The following is a 26515-nucleotide window of genomic DNA, read 5'->3' as shown; positions in this document are numbered from 1 at the left end:
AAGAAAGAAGAAAGAAAGAAAGAAAGAAAGAAAGAAAGAAAGAAAGAAAGAAAAGAGAAGAAAGGAGGAAGAGGAGGAGAAGAGAAGAAAGGAGGAGGAGGAAGAAGAAGAAGATGATGATGATGACGACAACAACAAAAACGATGGCAGAAGAGGAGGAGGATGAGAAGGAGGAGGAAGAGAAGGAGGAGGAAAATGAGGAAGAGGAAGAAGAGGAAGAGGAGGCCTCCACCCCCACCTTCATCAAGGCTCCAGCCTGGGTAATTGTGAGACACACCCTCCCCCAGAGAGCATGCAGAAGAGATCACTAGAGGCTCATGTGCTTGCTGAGAGTAGCGAAAGTCTGGTCGAGTGGTGGGCAGGAGAGAGTCTGTGGTCGGAAGGCCGGAGGGCAGGGCCAGGGCAAACCTTGATAACACTGGGCACATGCAGTTTGGGAGTTTGCAGGCCGAAACAGGCATCAATTCCACAGAACAGCAGGATGGAAAAGATAATGGAGAAATCAGCTACCAGTGCCCGGACCTGCAGAGGGAGGAGTAAGTGAATGAGAAATTCGCCTTTGGGTGCAGTCTCCAGAGAACAAATTTAGTTAGATGTTTGGGTTTGGGGCCAGGACATAATTCAAGGGGTAGAGCATGTGCCTAACATGTGTAAAAGCACGAATTTAATCCCTTGAACTACGTAAGTGTAGACTTTGCATTTGGCAGACATGGGTTCAATTTCCAGCAAAATTTCAATTTCCAGTCGGTCCCCTAAGCACTACTAGGAGCAACCCCAAGCCCAGAGTAGCACTTGAGAAACACAGGGTGTGGGAAAAAAAAGGCAAATGAACAACTACAAAAAAACTCTCAATAAAATAGAAATGATCAGAGCCTACCTCAAGATACTAGCAGCCATGTCATAGGCATAACCACCACTGACATTACACTCAATTACAAAAACAGAAAGCCTTCCCTCAAAAATCACATAGTCAATAAACATCTGAAAGATTTCAACTTCATCAATTATCCAGGAAATAAAAATTCTTCAGTATACAATCCAGTTCTAATATGTAGCATATGTCTAAAGGTTAAAGTTTTTGACAATACCAAAGAGGACTTAAAAACCTCTTTGACTCCAATGACTAAAAAAAAAAATTCCATTTTACTTGTTGTTATTTTTATTTGTTTTGTTTTTTGGTCCATACCCAGAGGTGCTCAGGGCTTACTCCTGACTCTGTGCTCAGGATCACTCCTGGCAGGCTCAGGGGGTCATGTGGGATGCCAGAAATCAAACCCAAGTTGGCTGCATGCAAGGGAAATGCCCTCCTCACTGTACTATCACTACAGCCCCCCTAAATATATTTTAGATTTTTAAAAATTGCTTTATTAAACACCGTGGTTTACAAGGTTGTTCCTAATAGTATTTTTTTCATATTTACAAAGTTGTTCGTAATTGAGTTTTAGTCATATAATGTACACCAGCGTACCAGTGCACAGTTTCTGCCACCAATGTCCCCAGTTTCCCTCCCACCCTTGATCCTGCCCTCTCCCCTGCTTGCCTCTGGGGAAGACACTTTTTCTCTCTCCCACCCTCCCTTCCCTTTCTCTGTCCCTTTCTCTCTCTCTCCACCCTCTCTCTTTTCTTTCTCTGTCTCCCTCCCCCCCTCTCTCTCTATCTCTCTCTCTCACCTTCCTCTCTCCTGCCCTTTTTGTCATTAGGCACTCTGGTTTGCAATAGTTACTGAAGGGACATCATGCCTCTCACTTTATCTTCAAAATCATTGTCATCCACTTGAACCACACCCTAGACCACTCCAAGTCTGTGCTCTAAACTCGATGCCCCTGTGAGCCTGGGTTCATGTGGCACCATGCTGTAGGGGGCTGGCCCCAAACCCTCCAGGCAGCTCAGTGGAGGGAGACTGACCTTAGTTGGGAAATACCGGCTGAATTTGAACTTCTTCAGGGCCAGAGTCATGGAGTAGGTCCCAAAGAAAAGGATGAAGGACAGAAGGGCCAGGTCTGGCACAAACTGACAGGAATCTCCCAGTAGGCGCCCACCATACTTCAGACACTCGTTCTTGCTCAGCAGAGACCAGTCCAGCGCTGAGAGGTTAAGGGGGTTGTACTTGAGGACCAAGCATAGGAGAGAAAGAGTCAGGCCTTTCTGGAGGGGGCAGTGTGTCCTGCCTGCCACAATCTCAAAGAGTCCAAACACCCCCCTTCCTCCTGGCCAGGATCCCTAGCCCTAGTGGCTCACAGAACACCATTAAGAATTGCTTCCAGGAGCCAAGGAATACTAGCAAGGGCCAGGTCCCTTTCCTACACCCTTCATCCCTGGTGCTGCCGCCTGCTGGCACCCTGCACATAAGTGCTCAGGCACTGGCACTGATTTCTCCCTTCTTCCTCCCAATGTTGGGGGAGAAAAGGCTTGAAGGTTCTGGGAAGGTCCCTGAAGTTACACTGTCGCTGGGTAATGAGTGCCCAAAGGAGGGCACTAAAGGGTCAACTCTGGGATGCTAAAAATCAACCCCACATCCCGCCTCTCTGCCGATGCCTGGTTGGCCCCCAGCTGGGATTTCCCAACCTTAGTACCCAAGGCTGGACTCCATCTCCTGAGGCCTCTGGCCCTCATTACTAGTAATCACAGTCCAAGTGTGGGAAGCATTAGCAAAGTTTTGGGGGACCTGGAACTGAATGAGGGGGTCACAGGTAGAAGGTGAGGAAGAAGGTAAAGAGGGATTCCGGAGCACAGTCAAGTATAGTCAAACCCTCTCAATTTTTAAATAAGATGAGGGAATAGTAACTAGTAGTAGTAGTAGTTAGTTAGTTAGTTAGTTAGTAGTTAGCTAGTAGTAATTAGTGGTTAGTTAGTAGCTGGTGATAGTTAATAACTACTAGGGTTAAGGCACTTGCTTTGCATGCTGCCAACCCTCGTTTGAGCCCCAGCCACATTTGGTTCCCCAAGCACCACCAGGAGTGATTCCTGAAACCAGAGCCAGGAATATATCCAGAGCACTGCTGGGCATGGCCCCCCAAGAACAAAAATCAGCTAAGCTATGAATGATCAGTGAGCGTCATGAGGGTCAATAGCACATACTGCAGACAAAGAGACACACACAGGCCGCTGTGGTGACCCTGGCTGGGCTAGGCACTGCCACCCACCCCTGTCTCTCACCTAATCTCTAACTCACACTGCGTAGCACCTGGAGAACTCACCAGAGAAGTGTTGGTGCTGAGCAGGGTGGAAGCATTGAGCACGGTCATATTTGCTACAGAGAAACAAGGACAGGAGCAGGTCAGCAGCTGCCAGCTCAGGAGCCTTGGACCCCCCAGGACTCCCCACTCTGCTGGGATTTGGGGGACCCACACCCATCAATGCTTAAGCTTCCTCCTGGCTCAGCACTCAGGGATCATTCCTGATAGTGCTCATCCTTATGGGATGCTGAAGATTGAACCTGGGCCTGCTACATGCATGGCTAGTGCCCTCCCTGCTGCTCTGTTTCTCCAGCCATAGTATCCCTTTTCCCTGATCCCTCCTGTTCCTGGTTCCTTGTTTTTGCCACCCTGGCATCTTCTTCCCCTTCAAACTTTGGGAGTGTGGGGTGGCAGAAGAGAGCTGGGCCCACAGCTCCAACAAGCTAGGCAGGTCACCCAGCTTAAAGACCCAAGTCCCATGCCCTCTGCTGCTCCATGAATGGTGCCTACTCCGGTCAGCAGTTGCACCCCTAAACGTTCTCATAGAACTTATACCCTAGAATGTGCAGGGCAAGGCCCTTCCCCACATCTCTCTCTGCTTCTCAATTCCCAAAAGTTCTTCCATCTTTACAGATGGGGTAACTTAGGTCTGAGAGGTTAATAATCTGCTGTTAGCTGCCCATGGTCCTACGGTTCATTGTGGCAGGACCCCAGCACCTCCCCGCACAGCCAACATGCTCTCTTACACATCCTCTCACACACACAATACTAGGTGCTATTACTTTTCTAGACACTTTGAGCCCACAAGAACCTGTCTTTTCTCTGTTCTAAGCAGACTCATGAATCAGGAAATGTTAGGAAAAAATGACATTGAGCCAGGACCTGAAAACAAAATGAGATCCCAAAGGTACCACTGTCCTTTACCCCACCTGCCTTGCTCTGCACCCCGTTTGCTGCTTGTGAGTTGAGTGGATAAGGGTGTCCCTGGGAGGGCAGGAAAAGAGGTGGGTGAAATGCTAATTTCTCCCCCCCACCTAGAATGTGGCCCTTCATTTACAAGGCGTTCACCCCATCAAAGCCAAAGAGGCAGGTTCAGGCAGCCAGCCAGGGTGGAGGAAAGATCCCCCCAGCTGCCAGCTTACAGTCCATCCAGGAAAAAAGGCTGCCCTTGTCTCCTTCCACAAACTGTCCCCACAGAGATAAGAACTCAGAGCCAGAGAAAGGAAGGACCCATGTTTTCTTAGCCCTCCAACCAGCATCTCAGGAAAATGGGGTCCCAAGACCCTTCGCTGACCCACTTCTGGGGGTCACTTCAGGCGGGCTGGTAAAGGTTCAGGAATTTGGTCTTGAGCAGAGGCAGAGCTTCCAGAAGCTTCTAGAAGCCCATCCGTGTGCTCTGATTAACCCGAGCAACTTGGCGCTTCCTAGAAATCACACCAGCTGCTACCTTTCCTCACCAAAGCTGGCCAAGAGGTGAGAAAGAATTCACAGGGAGCATAAAAAGAGAAGAGGCTCATGGGTTCCCCATGTTCCCCCCATAATGTGGCAAGGTCCAGAGTCTTCCATGAGCCTCACTGCTAGACCAAAAATTCCCTGAGTATCTTCTGTTTTTATACCAAGACATGTGGGGCATCACTTTAAGATAAAAAAGGAAGAAATATGACAAGGAAAAATTCCAGAAGGAATCCAAGGATGACAGAGCTGTAAATGCTAGTGTTTGCCCGGTGGTACTCACTTGGGTTTGAAAGCATCCAACTCAGTGTGTGCAGCATTCATAAATAGAATACAAATCAGTTACAATGGAATCAGAGTGAGTCAAAAAGAGAAAGTTCCCCAAAAAAAGCTCTTCTGAGGAAAGGGGGTAAAGAGCAACTGGACTTTTTATGGTCAGACTGGGATCTGCATCATGCTAAGAATATGAAAAAGCAAGTCAGCCATGGGCTAAGGAGAAACCTTCTCAGTTAATCCCCTCTTCTGACATCCAAGTATCAAGAACTTTTGCTCTTTATATTCTCTGACTCAAAACTAACTTGTTCTACTTTCAGTTTTTTACTCCCTGGGAAGAGATGGAAAATCCAGCTAACCTTGCAGTAACATGGGCAGCTGATAGGACCCCACTGACCATTCAAATTCAATCGAGCATGCATTAGAAGCACCCAGAAACATTTATCTACCTGGCCATACTGCCAGATTTCTGATTCTGCAGATCTAGGATGGAATCCAAAAACTTGATTTTTTTCTCTTTTTTGGGGGTAGGAGTAGGACATAGGCCTACAGGGGTTTCTCTTGATTGTACTCAGGAAAGAATCAAATGGGATTCTGGGGATCAATCTGGGGTTGGTAGCATTTTGCAAGGCCAGCACCTTCCCTGCTGTACTAGATCTCCATTTTGAGGACCAGAATAATCATATTATTCTAAAGTAGTAGCATTGGGGCTAGAGCCTGCCTACAGAGAGAAAGATGATCACCTTGCTCATAGTGGACCCAGGTTGCATCCCCAGAACCCCATACCCTTCAGTATCCTGAGCATAGAGTCAGGAGTAAGCCCTGAGCAGCACCAGGTATAGTCCAAGTCCAAAAATATAAATAAAAAATTAAGAAGGCAGGTGACTACAGATATCAGCAAACTCTGCAGGGGATCAAGCTGGTGGGTCTTATGATGCCCCTTACAGCCTATACCCTGTGCTCAGGCATCTCCACAATGTACCCTACAGTTCCCCCTACTGCATCCACCTAGAGCCCCCCTACAGTGTTCCCTCTATAATGCTCCCATACATCCCTCCCCCTACCATGTCCCCCTATAATGTTCCCTACATCCCTCCCTCTACAGCACCCCCTACATTGTCACCCTATAGTGCTGCCTATAGTGCCCCCCGTAACACCCCCTACATCCCTTCCCCTACAGCACCCCCTACAATGCCCCCTATTATCCCCCCTACATCCCTCCCCCTACAGCACCCCCTACAGTGCCCCCCATTACATCCCCCTACATCCCTCTCACTACAGCATCCCCTACAGTGCCCCCCATTACACCCCCCTACATCCCTCTCCCTACAGCATCCCTCACCAACCAGGCTTCATTTCTTCTGCAGATAAATGATGCTCACTAGACCCCAATCAGAACCATCTCTGAGAGATCAAGAACATTGTCCCCACAAGAGAACCCATGCTCATTGCCCTAAGTTCATAGGGGATGAGGAGCAAGATGGTGGGGCTCCAGAAGGAGGCAGGCCTGCTGGATTCAGCCACAGACTTGGGATCTGCTGGTGGGAGGAATGAAAAGGGCCCTCAAATTGGAGCACCTCAGTCTCCTGAGAAACCCATGTGATCCGGCACCAGTCGGAGAAAAATGTTCTCTTCCACTGGACTTGAGCTGAATAGCTCAAAACTAATGACAAAATAGACATCAAACCAATCAAACTAGACAAAACCAATGTGTGACAGTGAGTCTCAGGAGGACCACCTGCTATTCTTGGCTAAAAGAGCTAAAGACATGGTGCTGCTTAAGCCCTGAGGTACCAGAGATATTTGGCAGTACCAGAGTCCCAAGCCTTGCTCTGGAGACCACCGTGCCAAGGATGAGGCCACTGTCTCCCAGCCCCAAGGGTATATCATCTTCATCTGCCATAAAACCCCAGATCACAGGGCTGCACAGTTAATAGCCAGCAAAGGTTTTCTATGGAATTATATTAATTTTTTTCTCAAAAGTATGTATTAATGGGGGGGGTTAAAGAAAAGGGGGGTTAAAAAATTTTAAAAAAGTATGTATTAATGGACTGACAAACAAACACAACACAACATGTGCTTGAATCACATTCCAGCCTGATCTAGGGAGATCTTCAAACTCCTCACAGGATTTCCACAAGCCCAAGAGAGAAAAACTGAGGTGAGAAAAGATGACTCTGGAATGTCCAAACCTCTTCACATTGGCTCTGTGAGACCAGCCTGCCAGTATCTGGAGGCAGGTTTTGAGTCTCACTCTGTGACATCCCCAGTAGGTGCTGTAGACTCCTTGAGACATGACTGACTGAGAAGGGAGCTCATGTTTCAGAGCACGGAGCTCTTACTTCACAGAGAGCCTTTCTCTGGTCAGTAGCAACCATGCAGGACAGAGCCTGAGTATGATCAGGTTGACCAGTTGTCTGTGTCAGTCTCTACCCAGACCTTCCCTTTCAAAGCACCTTCAATAAAGGTGCCTATCTAATTAATCTGCTGCCACCAAGAGGCTGTCATAAGCTCTTTTCTGAGTCCAGAAGCACTTGGTTCCCTGTGACAGTCCCCTCCAACCTCCTGCAACCTATCCTGTCATCCCACAGGGTCCCTGTACCCTTCTCCCACCTTGTCCTAGATTACTTGCCCCAAAGTTCTCCAACTGCTCTTCAAATGACACAGTGGCCTGTTGGTTCCCCTCTGAGACCTCCCATGTGACGGAGGAAGCCCTCCTCCAGACTGGCAACCCACTAGCACCACCACACTGGCAGCGCCATATCAGGGTGAGCCCAAAACAATACTCAGAGGTCTGAAATGCCTTAGAAACCACTGATGATTGCTGGCCTGATGCTAGGACACTAGGAACATTCCCGACTGCTATGGCCTCTGTTAACCAACTCTGAATGGAGCAAAGCCAGCCTTGCCCCTTACTGGCACCCCCTTTACTGACACCCCTCCGCTGGCATCATGGTCCTCACAATTTCTGTCTCTAGCAGTAGATAGTTCTGGGGCCCAGAGCCTTTGAACCTTAAGCCATCAGCTGAACAGCCTCTCCCAAGCAGGGCTGTCCTCCTGGGTTTGAGGCAAGTTGGAGCTGGGGAAAGAGTGGGTGGGGAGGGTCACCTATGTCAGGGGCGACACATTCACACTTGTAGGTGGTGATGGAGTCAGGCTTGAAGTCTCTGTTGATGGGGAAGTACTTGAAGGCTCCGATCATCTTTTTGATGGCGTCATAGATGAAAATGAAGCTGATGAGGGTGGAAAAGCCCTCCTCAGTGAAGCGGGTGATGTATTTGATGATGAAGCTCGCATCCGTGGCAACCAGGACCAGGCACTGGAGGGCTGAGTGGAGGCCGATCCACAGGCGGAACTCCATGTAGTCCAGGCCATTGCCTCTGGAAGGCACAGGAGGGTGCCAGAGGCCTTCAGCCCAGAGCACTGGGGCCTCAGCACCTAGCCCAGGGCCTGAGTGTGACATTGGGCCTCCCCAAGGTCAGAGGGTTCCTCCTAGGACAGGGACCAGGGAGGGGACCATTTGGGGATAGAGAGAGGGTTGAGTGATCTTTGGGAAGTTCTGGGAGAGAATTGTGAGTGAGTGTGTGTGTGTGTGTGTGTGTGTGTGTGTGTGTGTGTGTGTGTGTGTGTGTGTGTGTCCAGCCCCAAGGTTCATGCATGCAAGGCACGAATTTTATCACTGAATATCCTCCTCAGCCCAAGGAAAGGGCCCAGGAGAGGAAGGGCAGTGCCAGTTGATCTGAATTCATCCAATCACTGACACATCTGCATGAGAGAGCCAGGAGTTCTAGCTGGTCTCAGAAATGGCTCCAGCTGTAGTGGGCCATGAGGAATAATGGGAAGTGCCAAGAATATAGGGGGGGGAGCGAGCTCTAAGCTCCTGCCTGGGTATGGGAGCACTGACTTCCTCCCCAGATCAGGGGAGCACTAACCTCCACCCTGAGTTGAGGGAGCACTAGAGGAGCTCAACTATCCAACCATGCTCCCCTTCATGCTCAGGAACACAGCAGGGAGACTCTCCTTTCCACTCAGACCCTCAGGGGAGAGCTGGAGTCCCCCTGCACCCCACCCTGTCTCTGTCTCTCACTCAGCTATCCCTCTGCCCCTCCAGCCTGGCTGACAGTCCTGGATGTGGACCCTGGCATGAGCCTGCCATGGCACCTACTTGCTGAAGTCGAAGAGAAGCTTCTCAAAGATGAGGATGGGCCCTGTGCTGCTAAGGATGATGAGAGGCTGTCCCGAGAAGAGGCAGAACAGGGACCCAGACATGGCAGTGCCCAGGAAGCTCTCCATCACACCCTGGCAGATAGAGGGGTCACAGGTGGCAAGAGGCCAGCAAGCACCCAAGGGCCCAGTTCCCTCAGAGTCTTTTTCTCTCCTCAGGGTCTGCTCCTCACCCCCACTACACCCCCAATGTGAGCATCTAGATGGAGCCAGCATGATCTCCCTGGCACCCCAGAGGCTGATGGAGGTGCCTGTCACCCAGTCTCTCATCCTTCCACCAGGCTCTGTGTGGGCTTCTCAAAGCCAGGCCATTCATTCCTTCAGAACCAGAGCTCAGGTCCATAACTCCCATATAAGCCACTGTGCCAGATACCAGGCACTAGTCGTGACTGGGGCAATGGATTCAGGCCACTTCCAGACAAGTGTGCCTAAACTTTGGCATTTCCAGTGAGTTCTTGTAGAAGCAGCTTGTCCTAGGCATGTTGGTCATTTTGCAGCTTCTCTTTGTTTTATTTTGGTTTGGTTTGGTTTGGAGGCCACATCAGGGATGCTCAGGATACTCTGAGCTCAGGGGTCACTCCTGGCAGGCTTGGGGACCATCTGGGATCAAACCTGGGTTGTTCACATGCAAGGCAAGTGCCCTCCTTGTGTGCTGTCTATCTCTCCAGCCTCTGAGAAGATAATTTGACCAGGAGAAAAAAGGCCAGTGGAGAGAAAAGAAAGAGAATTCCAGGTATAGAGGCCACAACTGAGCAAGCAGTGCTCAGCAGAGTAGAGAAGAGAGTGGCTGTGGGTATCCCCTCCCTTCACTTCTTATTTATCCCACCTGAATGATCAGAACTGCCCACACCTGGAATGGGCGGGTAAAGGAGGCTGACTTGAGGGGAGAGAGGAAGAGAGAGAGAGAGAGAGAGAGAGAGAGAGAGAGAGAGAGAGAGAGAGAGAGAAGTGTGGCAGAAGTGAGAATCAAAAGTGAGATTCAACAAAGAGATTTAACATCAGATTCAGCATCAGCAAAGAAACAGTACAGTAGCTTCAGCAAAGGGAGTTAGTCGGCAAGGAAGCCTGGAGAAGCAGCTAAAAGGGAGACAGAAGCAGAGAGAGCCAAAGAAAGAGCAGAGAAGTGATTGCTTGGAAAAGGCTTAGCATAGAAGCCATGTGAGAAAATGTATATGTTAGGTTATGACCATGAAATAAAGCTGGCTGACTCCTGGAACTTTATCCGACTGCTTTATGACTCTCTCTGCCCTCATTCTGCAACCTTCAGACCTGCTAGGCCCTAGGGGCTGCAGGACCTGGTCAAGCCGAGAATGGTCTCACCATCCCCCTACCAACAGTAGGACTCTTTAATTTATATTAAAACAACAAGTGGGTATAGGCTGAGCAAGGAACGGGGAAAAGGTGCTCCTGGCATGGGCCCATGGAGATGGGTTGGTCAGCTGCTGGGAGAACCCGGCCCTGTCATTGGCCATACTGGGGGAGCCTAAATTGCCACAAACTAGGCCTGTGACTTGGGGGATCGCCAGGGCAGACTTGTGGAAGTGCAGGAAGCACCAGAGAGCAAGATGAGCTGGCCAGAGAACAATTGCTCTGCTGCCCATGGAGGGGCTTCACTGCAGCTCATCTTTGGCCCTGGAGTCCCTGAGCCCTGCTGGGTGAAGGATGTTTCTCAGTGGAGATGACGTTTCCCTGGAAGGACTGTGTGGCTGTCAGAGGAAGACCTCAAAACTCTCGGAAGCCCCCTTTCATCCCCTGACAGGACAGACACTATATATGATCTCCTGAGCATCTCCAGGAGTTATTCCTGAACAGAGCAAGGAGGAGCCTCAAGCACTGCCAGATGTGGCCCCAAACAGAAACGAAAACAAAACAAAAATTCAAGCTGGAGAGATGGTACATTAGCTAAGATAACTTGTCTTGTATGTAACTGACTTAGGTACTACTGAGTGTGACCCAAAAACCAAAATAATAAAAACATATTTCTAAAAACTATTTTATATTAAAAAATTTTAAGTCTCAATTCCATGCAGAGAATTTAAAGATATATGTTTTGGGTTTTGTTTTCTTTGACTTAATGTTGATCAGGGTTTGCTCAGGGATCACTCCTGCTAGTGCTCAGAGGACCATGTGTAGTGCCAGAGATCAAACGAGGGTCAGTTGCATATAAAACAAGTGCCCAACCCACTGTCCTCTCTCTCTGACCTTGTTATTGCCTTTTTTTTAAATGAAGTGTGATAAGATCACAGTAAATGACTCAATTAATTTCAAGTATAAAATTACTAAATAATAGAGTTGAGTATTCATCTTTAAAGTGTGCTCTAGTTACACATCCTTGATCTTTAGCCACATGATTCCACTTTAGAATTTTTATTGAGGCTGATTTGTTACTGTCTTCAGGTTATGACTGCAGAGAAGTGGCCCAGAGCAATAACACAGCAGTAGAGCATTTGTCTTGCATACAGCTGACCTGGGACGGACCCATGTTCAATCTCTGGCATCTCATATGGTCCCCTGAGCCTGCCAGGAGCAATTTCTGAGCACAGAGCCAGGAATAATCCCTGAACACCTCCGGATGTGGTCCAAAATCAAAATAAAACAAAAACAGAAGTACTGTAGCACTGCTCTGGCATCTCTGTCTGTGCCCTGGATCCACCAGGGTTAAACCTGATGAGTTACTTTAAAATATAATAATTGGGGCCAGAGTGATGGCACAGTGGGTAGGGCATTTGCCTCATATGCGACTGACCCAGGTTCAATCCCTGGCATCCCATATGATCCCCTGAGCCTGCCAGGAGTGATTTCTGAGTGCAAAGCAAGGAGTAACCCCTGAGCATTGCTGGGTATGACCCAAAAACTAAACTAAACTAAAATAATAAGGATGAAGATTACTGGGATCTAGGGGTCAAGGGACACAGGTACATGGGTGGTGTTAAGGAATGGTTGACCTAAATAACCAAACCAAACCACAGAATCAACAACACTGAAATCATGAGACCCAAACTTGAGCAATGGAACTTGAAAAGGGGCCTGGCTGGCAGATATGGGAGGAACCTGGGAAGATTGGTGGAGGAAAGTTGACATTGGTGGGGCCAGTGCTGGATATATATTAGAACTCAACATGAATAACTTTATAACCACTGTGCTTTAATAAAATGACACAAAACAGTCTCACTCATCTATGGATTTTAAGAAAAATTAAAGCATTTACTATAATTAGGTCCAGAGACAATAGAGTTAAGGGCTGGAAAGGCAGGAAGGACCAGCTCCCAAGTTGAAGCTCACCACAAAGAGTGGTGAATGCTGTTAGGGAAATAACTACACTAACAACTAGCATGACAATGTTAAAGAGTGAGAGAAGTAAGAGAAATAGAATGCTTGTTGAGAATATGGGGGGGGGGGGGGCATCGGTGATAGGAATGTTGCGCTGGTGAAGGAGGGTATTCTGTTTATGACTGAAACCTAACATTAACTACAAACATGCTTATAATCATGGTGCTTAAATACTTATAATTAAAAAATAAAAATAAAAAAATAAAATGATATTTGTTGGGGCACACCCTGTGACACTCAGGGGCCACTCCTGGCTGTGGCTGTGTGCTCAGAAATCACTCCTGGCTTGGGGGACCATATGGGACTCCGGGGAATCCGTCCTAGGTCAGTTGCGTGCAAGGCAAACGCCCTACCGTTGCGCCACCGCTCTGGCCCCTAAAATGACATTTTTAAATAAAATAAAAAGATTACTCGGCAAGAGTCGGTGTGAACATGGGCGGCTGTGAAGCCCTTGCCTTTGCTCCTTACTGCCACCTGGTGGCCACAAATTTTCCTGCTGTTGGCGCCTTCCAAGGTACCACGCACCTGATAGTTGTCTGTGGCGTCCCCCAGGAGCCCCCCAAAGGTGATGGCGTTGGTGATGCAGCCGAGGTAGATAAACAAGATGGCAGAGATGGACTGAATGTGGAAGCCATCATAGAAGTCACTTGGGAACCAAGGCAGTTTCCTTTTGACATCCAGACGCAGCCCACCAAAGAACCTGCTCGAGACAAATGGGTGGGAGTGGGAGTGGGGTTGACTCAGAATCCGGGGTGGAGAGGGATCCTGATCATTGTGGAAGAGGGGGTAGAATATTCTTGCCCAAGCCCTGTGCGTGAGAGAAGCCACAGACTGAAGAAAGAGGGGCAGGTGAGAGAGGACATTGTCAGGATGGGGTCCCACAGGCCCCATCAAGGCCAGGATCAGAGGTCTGGGGATGTGGAAACAGTGAATTTGGCACCAAGTTTGTCTGCCAGGGATACTGCAACCCTCGGGAATATTGCTCTTTGGGGCTAGGTAACTGTTGTAGGAGACCAGTCTATGCCTGGGAGCTGCTGAGCACCAACCAGCCTCTATCCACTCTAGGCTGGGTTCTCGCTTGCAGGTGTGATTAACAAAATGGCTCTGAATGCTGTCATGTCCCCCTGCATAAGGTTTCGAGGTGGCAGGCAAAAACTACACCCAGCTGAGAACTACTGCAGGCCTGAGCCAATAGCCTATCCGCCTCGAACCAAGGAATAGCCTGGGACTACAAAAGAACCCAAGCCTGAAGCATTTTATCATTTTTTTTTCTTTTAAAGGTGTTTGAACAGAGAATATAAAGGTAATAAGCTTCCAGAAGGAACTGTTGAGGAGACTGGAGTGGTAGTATAGCAGGCAGGGCATTGCTTTGCACACAGTGACCCAGATGAATCCCTGACATCCCACAGATCTCCTGAGTCCCACAGTTAAGACTCCTGAGCACAGAGTCAGGAATCAGCCCTAAGCACCACTGGGTGTGGCCCCAAAACAAACAACAAAAAAGGAGCTGACTGTTTAGGATATAGTTGCACCCTCCCCCAAAGATAGATAGAGATCTTCACCTGCCTTCCTCAACCACAGGTGGACAGGTATCCTTGTCAGAGGGACAGGCAATAGGAAATCAGACCGACACACAGACAGACACACATGGTGAGGTGATCACAGAGGCCAAGGAAGGAAGATCTAGCCTCGTCTTGGATCTGCAGCTTCCACACCAGCATCCTTCGTGCTCCCAGAAAACTCAGAAAGGCGAATGTGGGAGTCTGGGGGGAGCTAGAGTAGATCTGGCGTCTCTCCATGGAGACCAGGAGGGGCACAGGATGCTGCAGAGGGGAAATAAGGGCGAGCCGAGCCCTGGCATACTGCAAGCAGTGACAGGATCTTTAGTTTTGGAATGAGGGAGAGAAGGAGAGGAAGAAAAAAGAACAGATGGAATGGAGAGGAGAAGGAGAGGAATCAAGGAGGGGGCAAGCCCCGGGGCACCTCCCAGTCCAGGTGAGCTCCTCCCCGATCTCGTGCACCGCTGGCATCTCGCTGTCATCCCCGCTGCTGCCGCCGCCACCAGCCCCACCGCCGATGCCTCCTCCGCCACCTCCGGCACCACCGCCTGCAGTGGCCCCGCCGCCGCCCACAGAGCCGTTCATCTGGCCTAGCTCCGCCACGGGGAACACAGATTTCCTAGAGGAAGGGGGGGGGGGTCGGGGGTCGGCATACCTGACAAGGGCCCAACTCCCCCAGGGTTGCCCCCACAACTGCCCTTCCCTTCCCACATACATCAAGAGCTATTAACTTGCATAAAAACGGTGCCACACATATCCTTTGGATTGCACAGAGCCCAGGATATTTCCTTCTAAACATTTTGGGTTTTAGTGAAATGAAAAGGGGACTAAGCGTAACTCAAAGGGCTGAGCACATGTTGTGCATGCAGAGGGGTGCAGGGGGGAGCAAGCTGTAATATGCCCGGTGCACCGGGGCCAACCCTCAGCACTGAGTCCCCAGGGGCCTCAGGACACTGTGAACATGCAACCTGAAATAGAAATAAAACAGAAAAGAACAGAGCCCCCAAAGAGAATGCCCACATGTCTTCAAGGCAGCTGAGTGCACACCGCATTCTTTTCCATACCTCTTGTCTGCAGAGGGGACCTTTTTAGGAGGCTCAATTCTGATATTTGGGTCCCATTCTCCAGGTGGAAGAACGATGACCTCATCAAGAAACTCGTCGATTCCTGCGATGAGATCCTCCCGGTTCCGGGCCTTATAGGCCACATCACTGAAGAGCTGAAGAGGGCAGAGGGTGAGGAGAGAGGTGAGTGCCGGCTGGAGCTGTTTTACCCCTTGTCAGGGTAAAACACATTTGGGAAAAAAGTCACTGGGAACCACAATTTCTGCCCCAGTAGGAGCTCCAGGGTGAGACTGGAACATAGTCGCCCACCCCATATCTCATCCACTGCTGTGGGAATATCAACAATCTTGAAACAGTCTACACACTTCTCCAAAAACTATAAATTAAACTTCCATATGACAACTTTGATGCTTGGCATGGACCTCTAAAGGTCCAAAAACATTTTATAATATCTGGAAATAATCTGTGTCCAAGAAAAGAGGACTGAATAAAGAAACTGTAGTTATCCTAACAACAGGGGAAAGAAAAAGACATCAAAGGGATCTAGATTGGAAAGAAGCCAAACTATTACTCTTTGATGATGATAATATACTTAGAAGACCCCAAAGAATCAACCTAAAAAGCTCCTAGAAACAACCAATGCTTCAAAGTAGCCAGCTACAAACAATACACAAATATTAGTCATATTCTTATATGCAAATAATAAAGTAGAAGAGAAAAATATCAAATAGTCTACTCTATTCATAATAGTCTCCAAAAATATCAAGTCCCTAGAAAACATCTTGAGAAAAGCTATGAGAGTCCCTTACAATAAAAACTACCACTTTGGGGGCCGGAGAGATGGCATGGGGGTAGAGTGTTTGCCTTGCATACAGAAGGACTGTGGTTCGAATCCCGGCATCCCATATGGTCCCCCTAGCCTGCCAAGAGTGATTTCTGAGCATAGATCCAGGAGTAACCCCTGAGTGCTGCCTGGTGTGACCAGCCCCCCCCCAAATAAAAAAACCCTGCCACTTTTGAAAGATGAAAAAGACCTTAGTATATGGAAACTGATTAATCACATGTAAAAAAAAATGATGCTGGAGCCATCTCTCACACGTTACATAAAGGTCAGCTCAAACAGGCAACCAATAACACTGCAAGCAGGAGGCCCCAACTACAATAACTAAACTTCAAAATGTTCCCATCAGGAGGCAAGCTGGGGGATGAGAGGGAACCAGGAGTGAAGGGAAGATCACTCTGGTGGTGGAATTGGTATTAGAACATGGTATTACTAAAATTCTACTATGAAGAAGTTTGGTCTTTAATGTTAAAAACCTATTGGGGGGGGCGGAGAGATAGCATGGAGGTAAGGCATTTGCCTTTCAAGCAGAAGGACGTTGGTTCAAATCCCAGCATCCCATATGGTCCCTTGAGCCTGCCAGGAGCGATTTCTGAGCGTAGAGCCAGGAGTTACCCCTGAGCACTGCTGGGTGTGATTCCCCCCCCCAAAAAAAAACCTATTAGGGGCCAGAGCAATAGCACAGTGGGCAGGGTGCTTGCCTTGTACACGGCCGACTCAGGTTTGATTCCTGGCAGAAGTGACTGCCAAAAGTGATCCTTGAGCACAGAGCCAGGAGCACCTGAGCACCTCTAGGTGTGACCCAAAACCAAAACACAAAATACATATATTCAAAGTACCGTATTTTCCGGCATATAAGACGACTTTTGAAACAAAAAAAGTCAACTGAAAATCGGGGGTCGTCTTATACACTGAGTATATCCTGAAAAATGTTTCAATATGCCACTAAATGAAAATGCCACAAAACGAATTTTTTTTGTTTTTTGTTTTTTGTTTTTGGGCCACACCCGTTTGACGCTCAGGGGTTACTCCTGGCTATGTGCTCAGAAATCGCCCCTGGCTTGGGGGGACCATATGGGACGCAGGGGGATTGAACCGCGGTCCTTCCTTGGCTAGCGCTTGCAAGGCAGACACCTTACCTCCAGCGCCACCTACCCGGCCCCACAAAACGAATTTTTCAACTCGATCCTGCACCAATCACTGCAAGGCTGTTCGGACCGCCTCTCTAACTCAGCCAATCCAAGCAGGCTTTTGATGCATGCAAATTAGACAATGTTCTGGACCCGAATCTACACTGTAAAAGCCTGCTCAGATTGGCCAGAGTCTGAGAGGAAGTCTATTACAGTATAATCTTTGAACCTTTGCTTGTTGTGATTGGCTCACTGTGGTACATACAGTTGCAGCATAGGAACATTCTGTCTGATACAGAGAATATAGGCCTAAACCTATGTTTTAACTACAAAATTAGGGGGTCGTCTTATACGCCGGAAAATACGTAATTGGGGCCAGAGCACAGTGGTAGGATATTTGCCTTGCATGCAGCCAGCACGGGAAGTACCTGAGTTCAATCCCCTCATCCTATATGGTCCCCCAACCCTGCCAGGATCAATTTCTGAGTGCAGATCTAGGAGTAACCCTGGGTGTGGCCCAAAAACAAAAAAATAAATAAAAGTAATGGTAATACTATGAAGAAAGCTAGATATAAATACAAATATAAACAAGTCATTTATATATATGAAAGAAAAAGAAGCTGGAGATCAGGGTTAAGTGCTTGATAGCCTTGTGAGTGTCATTATAAATGCTTTCAGAAGAATTAATTTTAAATTTAAAGAAAGAAGAAAACTGTATAGAGAGGCTGGAGGTAAAACAGAGTTTAGGGTACTTGCCTTGCCTGGGGCCAGCCTAGTTCAATCCCTTTCATTGTGTGAGCACTAGCAGGGCCAGGGGAAAGCCCTGAAAACTACCAGTATCCAAGGAAGAGAGAGGCTACCCCACCTGATGCACCCTCATTCTCACTCCTCAGCACCCACACAAGGCCTGGCACAGAGGAGCCCCCCAAAATGAGCTGTAGCATGGGCCCTGCTTCAAATACAGAAGGGACAGGGCAGGGTGAAGATGGCTCCCGGCACCACACACACTCACGTCGTCCACCATGAGGGTTGCTATGGCGCGGCCAATCTCGTTGTAGGATTTGGCTCTCCCGGAAGGGCCCAGCAGGATGAAGAGGAACCTGCAGGGCAAACAGAAGAGGCTGAAGTGAGGAAGCAGAAGCCCTTGAAGAGAAGATCTTCTGGCTCTGACCCATTTGCTGTCTGAGCTCTTTAGCCATAAACATGTCCTAACCTGCTTTGGATCCAGCCCACTTCTGCTTGGGAAAGACATTTCTCCCTCTCAGGCCCTAGCACCCCCTCCTGGTCCCTCCCTGTCCTCGTATCCCCCACTAACCCCACAGTCCTGCCCAGCTGCTGACTCCTTGAGAATGAATTAGGGCTGGAGAGATGGTATCAAAGGGATAAGGCAATTGCCTTGCATGTGGCTGACCCCAGTTTGATCCCCACTACCACATTTGGTTCCCTGAACACTGCCTGGGTGACACCTGAGTGCAAAGCCAGGAGTAAGCCCTAAGTATATCTGGTTTTGGCCAAAATTTCCCCCAGCAAAAGAAAGATGCCTTTACTTTACTTGATGCCTGCATGTACCACCAGTGACTCACGTTTATATGTGATTCATCAGAAATTTGAAGCAGCCAGGTGATGTGTTTTTTAAAATACACTCTAGGGCCTGATAGATGAGAGAGCAGAGAAGGCACTTGCCTTACCTTGGATCTCTAGGACCCAATAAGGTGATCCCTGAGCAAAGAACCAGGAATATAGCCCTGTGTAATACCAGGTGTGGCCCCAAACCAAAAATTATTTATTTTTTAAAAACTTCTCCTCGACAGACTTGCTCCCAGACAGCTCTTTAATGTCCTCCTCCAGCCCAGGGGTGTCTCCCAGGTCTGTGAGGGAGCAATCAGGACCCATGCTCACCTGGTGGGGACGGGAACCTCCGTCACCCCACCCAGCATGGCTGACTGGACAAGGCGCACGAAAGCGATGAAGGGTTGGTCCAGGAAGTCTACCTCGCCCACCAGCACATTGGATGCTTCCGAGTCCTTGGGAATCTTCTTCATGAACTTGTTTTTCCGCTAGGCAGGGGCGGAGGAAAAGCATAGGCCTGAAGGTTCTGGCCAGAGGTGGCCTTGCCAGGCCCTCCAGATGGCCCTGCATGGCCCTGTATAGCCCTGGATGGCCCTGGATGGCCCTGGACAGCCCTAGATGACTCTGGATGGCCTTGAATGTCCCTAACAGCCCTGGACAGCCCTGGAAGGCCTTGGATGGCCCTAGATGTCCCTGAACAGCCCTGGATAGACCTGGATATCCCTGAATGGTCCTAGATGACCCTGGACAATCCTGGACAGCCTTGGATGGTGTTGGGTGGCTCTAGATGGCTCTAAATGGCCCTGAACAGCCCTGGACAGCCCTGATAGCCCTGGATGGTTGTGGGATTTGGGTGCTGCCTCTTGGGGGATCTAAGAACTTGCCAGAATATCCCTGGGCTGAGTGAAGCCTCATGTGGTTTAATCCCCCGGACCAACTATGTCTTTATAATGGGAAAAAGACTGCAAAGCTGTCAGCAAGGATCCTGAACAGAGGATCAATGGGAAAGTGAACTGAGGCAGGGGGAGAGGAGGCTCATCCTGTCCCCACCTACTGCCTGTCCCCTGTCCCACACACACACACAGCCCAGACCCATCTCTGTCAGAAGCATCCCCAGAGTGACACTTGCCACCACCCTGCTGGAAGGCTATGAACCCCAGACCATGCCCCAAATCTGTGCCCCACGTCACCCCTGGGTGCTTCCAGCAAATCCCTAGCTTCAGAGCCTTTTAGAAGAGACAGAGGTCAAGGAGTGGGGAACAAAACAGGAGAGCCATGTACCGAAATGTGCTTCTCCTAAGCTCAGTGTGGACAAGGCTTTTAGCCCCCAGTGAGTGTGTGGTGTGGGCTTGCCCCACCGGAGCTCCTTCCCCGTCTAGAACTGCCCTGAGTCCTCACCCCACCACCACAGGAGCACCCTACTAGGTGGCCCCAGTTTTAGGAAAAAAGGTGAGCAAAGATATTCCATTTGAGACCTTCAAGCTGATGAGGGGCAGATGTCCCCAGGTGCCCCCAAGAACCACTGAGGCGGTCCTCAGGACAGACAGGAGCCCCCAAAACTGCCACAGAACTTCTTTTTAAAACAACAGTAACAAGCTCAGAAAACAGGGCCTGAGAGGTGGCCCAGCAGGGCATTTGCCTCTAATACAATTGACCCAGCTGGGCTTGATCCCCGGGACCCCATATGGTCTCTCCAGCACCACCAGAAGTGATCCCTGATCTCAGAGCCAGGAGTCAGTCAGCCCTAAGCATCATCCAATAAAGAAATAAATTTAAAAATAAATAACCCCTTGGTGGCAGGAGCACAGCAGGGAGCGTATTTGCCTTGCACACAACACACCCAGGTTTGACACCCGGCATCCCATATGGTCTTCCAAGCCTTCCAGGAGTAATTTCTGAGCACAGAGCCAGACCCTGAACGCCACCAGTTGTGACCCAAAAAACCAAAACAATAAATAAATAAACCCACCCGTTAGCTCTCCAGACCTAACATCGAGAACAAGCAGGGGCAGAGTGAGGGAAACTCAGAATTCCCAACATCTCCACTTTGTCCTTGCAACTGGGACAACTGGAATGGAAGCACTTTGGGGTTGGAAGGCTGAGTATGCCACATTCCCCATTGCCTGCAAGACCCGTGATTCTGGGGAGACAACAGGGTGGGTTGAGCCCTTGAGAATGAGGCCTTAAACAGCCATTCGGGAGCGAGGGAGTAGGTCACAGGACAGTGAGGAGGAGGGCATATGCCTTGCACGGGTCCAACCCATGTTCCATCCCTGTCATCCCCTCTGGTCTCCCAAACACCGGGAATGATTCCTGAGTGCAGAGCCAAGAGCAAGCTAACCAAAATAAAAAGCCAAGAAAGAAGAGCCCAGGAACAGCTGAAATGGGCTACGGCCGTCAGATCCTCTCCTGCCTTCACCACACTGTGGCCTTCTTACCTGGTCTGTGTTTGGTGTGTGGGAAATATCATTCATGCTCCTGCTCTGGGCGTGACCTGGGAGGGGTGGGAGGGAGAGAGAGAGAAGAGAGAGAGGAAGGAGAGAGGGGGAAAGAGAAGAGAGGAGCTCCTCCCCTCCTCTTACCCCACTCCCTAGCCCTCAGCCCCTAGTGTCCCTGCTGACCCCCATCCTGTGGAAGTTCTCCTAAGGGTGCCCCCTTGGCCCTGGACCTGCTGCTCCCCTCTTGGGGAGATTATGTGCATGGAGTGGGGAAACACAAGGCTAGCAGTTGAGAAGGAAGACTGTCCATCTCTCCCCATTCTCCTGGCTTGGGAATCTGGGGAAAGAAAGCAGGGCTCCCCGGGCAGGCAGGGGTGGGGAGAACTGACCAAAGCCTCCTAGAGGCAGGAGGAAGTTCTTGAGAAGACAAATCCAAGAGCCCTCCAAGCCACGTCATGGGCTCTGTGTCTCTGTGGCCCCTGCTTTTCCTCAGGCTCCCATCTCTGCCCTCCTCCAGCCAAGGCCACCTCAGACCCCTGCCCCAGGGTGAGGAAAAGATTTTCAACTACGTTTGTCCAGGGTGTGTGTGAATGATGCCAAGGTGGTATGCTCAGGTGGCCCTGGTGGCTGGTTGCTTTTGGCTCAAAGGGGGTGAATGCTTTAGGGGGTGGGCACTGAAAGATGTTTCCTCTAAAAGGGGCCATAGCCAGATGCCCCTGGCACCCTCTGCCCAGCCCTTCTCTGCGGGCTCTCTAGAAACCTCCTTTTACCTGGAGCCCCTGGGGAGACGCTGGGTGGGTGGGAGACTCACCCAAGCGTCCATAGGCCGCTCGCTGTCGCATTCTCAGGTCCTCAGTGGAGCGGCGCAAGTTCGGGCCTGCCGCAGGACTGCGGGCTGGGCTGCGGGCGGGACTGCGATCTATGAGACATTGAGACATTGGGGACTGGGCAGGGGGAGCTGGGCCACAGAGCCAGCCTCCCCTGACAGAAAGCACAGAAGGAAGTGCACTCCCCTTGAAAGTGGTCCACTTGGGTTCAACCCCAGCATTCCATATGGTCCCCTGAGCACCTCCAGGAGTGATTCCTGAGTGCAGAGCTAGGAGTAACCCCTGAGCACCACTGGGTGTATACCCAAGAAAACAAAAATTAATAAATAAAAAAATAAAAGGACCCCTAAATAAGGCTGAATGGCAAAACTCTCTTCCCTTCCAGGAAGAAATGAAGGTTCCTGGACTGTATTCTCAAAGCAAGTCAATCATCTGAACCCAATGGCAAAAAAAAGAGTGTGCAAGGCTAGAAGTGGACACCCAGCTATTAACCCAAAACAAAGGCACTGCCCATCTTCCTCTTGTGACTCTGGGCACCCACTAGCCCCTCTGTGACCCACCACAGGTCTGTGAAGAGAGGAAGTACGTTCATCCAGAACTAGCCCCCACACAAAACACTATCCTCGCTAAGCAATTTGGCCATGAAAACACTTTCCACACTTCAAAGATCTTCCTTAAGGCACCTGAAGCAACTGGCTCCTGGTTCCTGCATTTATGCAGCTGGTCCAGCCAAACCGTCTGAGCATCTGGACCAAGGGGTCAGGGGTGAAAGGGCACAGATCTGAGCCATTCGAGTGGAGCCATCCAGACCTGGCGGGAGCTGCTACTGGGAGTGATACCTGCGCACCACTGGGTATGCAACCTGGCACCCTCAACAAAAGCCACCCAACCCTTCATACCACCTTCATATACTTTCCCCAAGGCTCCTGCTTCTCCTTTTCTCTAGGGAAATTTTCCCATAAACCAGCCACCTCTATCCACAATTTGCAGCCCTGGGAGTCTATGAGAACCTCCGTGATCCCCAGCTGTGATGCCATGGATGGAGGCAGGGACTGGTGTCAACCCCCGAGGTAACTGCAATGCAAAGACCCCATCGCTGCCAAGGAAAGAGGTGGATGGACCCCTAGGATTGCTTCAGGATGATGGAGTTTGCAAAGACCCTGAGCTCATAACCCCCACCTGCCCAGGCCACTCACTGGTGGTGGAGACGGACTTGCCAATGTCCACCAGGGAGCGGTGGATGGGCTTTTTGGTCTGGTGGCGGTGTTTTCGTAGGAGCACGTAGCTGACCCTCTCCCGGAGCTCAGGCCGCAAGAGGCCAGCCTCAATCTGCTTCTCAATGACGTCGTCTGAGTGGAAACAAACCATCATTAGAAACACCTCAAGTTTGGGGTGACTGTGCTGTTCGGGGCTCACAGTGAGGAAGGAGTAGCCACGTGAACCGTTGGACAAGTAAACTATGTCTCTTTAGATAGAAGAGTGTGTGTGTGTGTGTGTGTGTGTGTGTGTGTGTGTGTGTGCAAAGTGGGTGATGTATATGCAAAGTTTTGTGTTACTGTGAAAAGTAGATAAAATAGCACCCATGAAAGTAACCAAAGAAATACTGGAGAACTAGTACAGACATACAGAACCTGCCTTGTACGCAGCTGACCTGGATCCCCAGCACTGCATATGGTCCCCTGAGAACCACCAAAAGTCATTGCTGAGCAGAGTCAGGAGTAACCCCTGAACACTGCTGGATGTGTCCCCCCAAGACCCCAAAGAAGCATAAAAGTACTGTGTCATACAGCTTTGGCCTTGTCATGAATTCTTTGGTATGGAAAGAATACTATAGGCTTTTGTCTGCATGTGGCTGACTTGGGTTCAATTTGGCACCCTGTTTTGTCCCCTGAGCACTGTCAGAAGTGATCCCTGAGTGCAGAGCCAGGAGAAAGACCTAAGCAACACCAGGAGTGATCCCTGAGCCAAGAGCAATCCCTGAGCACAGCCGCAAGTGGCCCAAACCTCTCCACCCTAACCCAAAATGCACTTTGGCAAATACACTTGGAACAAAATGTCATGTGTTAGAACAAGGACCGACCCCACCCTTGGCTTCACCACACTAAGGAGCTGATTTCCTAGAGCCAAATGTAGGTGATTCTCGGGAACGAGACCCAGGCTGCTGTGGTGCAAAGTGACCCAGGTCCCACAGAGTACCCTGGAGGGACAGGGCCCATCTCACCAATGATCTGTTGTAGGGAGCCACCATCCAAGTCCAGCAGCACTGTCCCAGTCTGCAGGCAGCTCCGGAGCTCGAAAAGGCTGTGCAAGGACAGCGTGGACACGTGGGGCTTGCTCCAGCGCTCACCACCTTCCTCGACCTTCTCTTCAAACTTTATCCACCTGCAAGGGATGCAGGAGACTGAAGATGTGCCAGGGCCCTCAGGGGACCCAAGAGCAGAGCCATACTGTCACAGTGTTGGTCTAGACTCTCACAGGGACCCCCGTCCTCCTCTCCTTCCAGCCACATGGTGCTCAGCACAGATTGAGCTTTAGACAGAGACCTCAGAGGGGCCCTTTCGGAAATGCTCTAACTGGACTATAGACTCACAATTCTGCATCTAGGCTAAAATACTTAAGGGTCCACTGGGAATTACTGAAAATAATTTATCTGTACACTTAAGACTAGAGAGAGCACAGCAGGTAAGGCGCTGGCCTTGTATGCAGCCAACCTACGTTCAACCCCCTGTCCCACACATAGTCCCCTGAGCTGCGACCCCAGTGAGTGATCCCTGAGCACAGCCAATGTGGCACCTCCTCCCCCAATTAAAATAAATTAAAAGTAACTTTACTTAAAATTAAAAGTCCTGGGGGCAGAAGAGGAAGCATAGTGGTAGGGCGTTTGCTCTGCACACAACCTATCCAGACCGACGGTGGTTCAAATCCCGGCATGCCATATAGTCCCTGTGCCTTCCAGGGGAAATTTCTGAGTGCAGAGCCAGGAGTAACCCCTTAGCGCCGCTGGGTGTGACCCAAAAATAAACAGGCAAACAAAAAAAGTCAAATTACAGATGTGCAAAAATGTCCTTTCTGGAAGTCAGGAGACTTAGCCGGTGGAGGGGCCCAGGAGACAGATACAATTGTTCTGTCTGTCCCGCCCTGCAGAGGGCAGCACCGACCCACAGATGCACGAAGATGGGCCAGGAACAGTTCCAGAATCACCAATCTAACTCAGCATCCCTTTGCAGCAGGTGGATCTGAGCCAGTCAAAATCCCCAGAGCCTATCTTCAAGCGCAAGACTAATCTGGTTTCAGAGCTAAGAATAGGGCAGGTACAAAACTTGCTGAGAAGAGCATCCACAGAACAAAAACAGAGGTCCAGAAGCAAATCTGGGCTCCATGGGGCAATTTTGACAGAAGCGTTTGTCAAAAGACAACCAGCACAAACAATTGTTTTGTTAAATTTCACTTCATACCAATGATGATATTAAATTCTAGAAAGATTCAACTCTCACTGTAGAACCTATCTATATATCTTGGAATATTGGTGAGCCTTGTAAAGGCAGAAATGTTGGGGGGGGGCTGCCACATGCATCAACATGGAAGGCATCACAAGAGGGAGAGCTAGCATGGCTGATTGTTAGGTGGGTATCTGGGTCCTGGTGCCAAGGACCAAACCCAGGGTCTCAAAACTGCCAATCAGGCTCTTTACCATGAATATCCTTAACCCAGTGGGATTATGGCTGCAGATCTGCACATAGTAACACCCCCGGATGCTCACTGTAAATTTCTGCCAGTCTGACCACATCAATCATGTCCTTGCAATAGCAGAACCAGCCCAGGTAACAAATAGGCAATGATAGGGCAGGCTATCGATCCCTTTTATTAAAAAGAGGCACACATGTCTAAAATTGTCCAGCAGGGGGCCGGAGTGATATCACAGTAGGTCGGGCACTTACCTTGCACACAGTTGACCTGGGTTCAATCCTCAGCACACCATAGGGTCCCCAACAGCCTGACAGAAGTGATTTCTGAGTGCAGAGCCAAGAGTAACTCCTGAGCACCACTAGATGTGGTCCCCCCAAAAAAAATTCAGCAGGAATTTTGTTTTAGGTCTTCTTTTTATTCATGATTATTTTATTCATGTTATTCATGATTGGGTTTCAGGCAACGTGCCAACACTGATCTAATCACCAGTGTCCATTTCCCTCCACAAATGCTCCCCACCCCATTAGCCTCCCACCTACCAGTCTGCCTCCACAAGAGGCATATATATATATGTAGATATATATATATATGTAGATATATATAAGCTTTTACACTGTGGCTTACAGAAGTTGCTAACAGAATTTTATATGTGACACTTTCCTACCATTCAGCATCTCTCCTCCTGTTGAGCTCCTCCCACCACCACAAATCATTCTGTGTTGGTCTCTCTCCCTCTGACTAATTTCACTCAGTATCATACTCTCCAGGTCTCTTTATGTTGCAGCAAATCTCATTACTTTATCTTTTCTTATGGCTGAGGAATATTTCATTGTGTAGATGTACTACTGTTCCTTTATCCATTCATCTATTCTTAGGCACTTGGATTGTTTTCGGATATTGGCTATTGTGGACAGAGTTGCAAGAAACAAATGTGCAAATGCCTTT

The 26515-nt window shown here is 49.5% G+C and overlaps 1 protein-coding gene across 1 annotated transcript in view; it reads right to left on the bottom strand.

Annotated features, from left to right (window-relative positions):
- The window catches only part of SLC4A5 (solute carrier family 4 member 5), a 55710-nt gene that overhangs the window by 16815 nt on the left and 12380 nt on the right, over nt 1-26515 (bottom strand). The window contains 14 exon segments of the mRNA XM_049784389.1: nt 409-522; nt 1906-2106; nt 3198-3250; nt 8010-8281; nt 9067-9200; nt 12981-13155; nt 14439-14633; nt 15079-15233; nt 18062-18149; nt 18949-19106; nt 21057-21112; nt 21868-21975; nt 23080-23232; nt 24105-24265. Of these exon segments, the coding sequence (XP_049640346.1) occupies nt 409-522; nt 1906-2106; nt 3198-3250; nt 8010-8281; nt 9067-9200; nt 12981-13155; nt 14439-14633; nt 15079-15233; nt 18062-18149; nt 18949-19106; nt 21057-21112; nt 21868-21975; nt 23080-23232; nt 24105-24265 (2023 nt within the window).

Source organism: Suncus etruscus, chromosome 12 (assembly GCF_024139225.1).
Source record: "Suncus etruscus isolate mSunEtr1 chromosome 12, mSunEtr1.pri.cur, whole genome shotgun sequence".
In the NCBI taxonomy this organism is placed as follows: domain Eukaryota; kingdom Metazoa; phylum Chordata; class Mammalia; order Eulipotyphla; family Soricidae; genus Suncus; species Suncus etruscus.
This window is presented reverse-complemented; position numbering and strand designations above follow the sequence as displayed.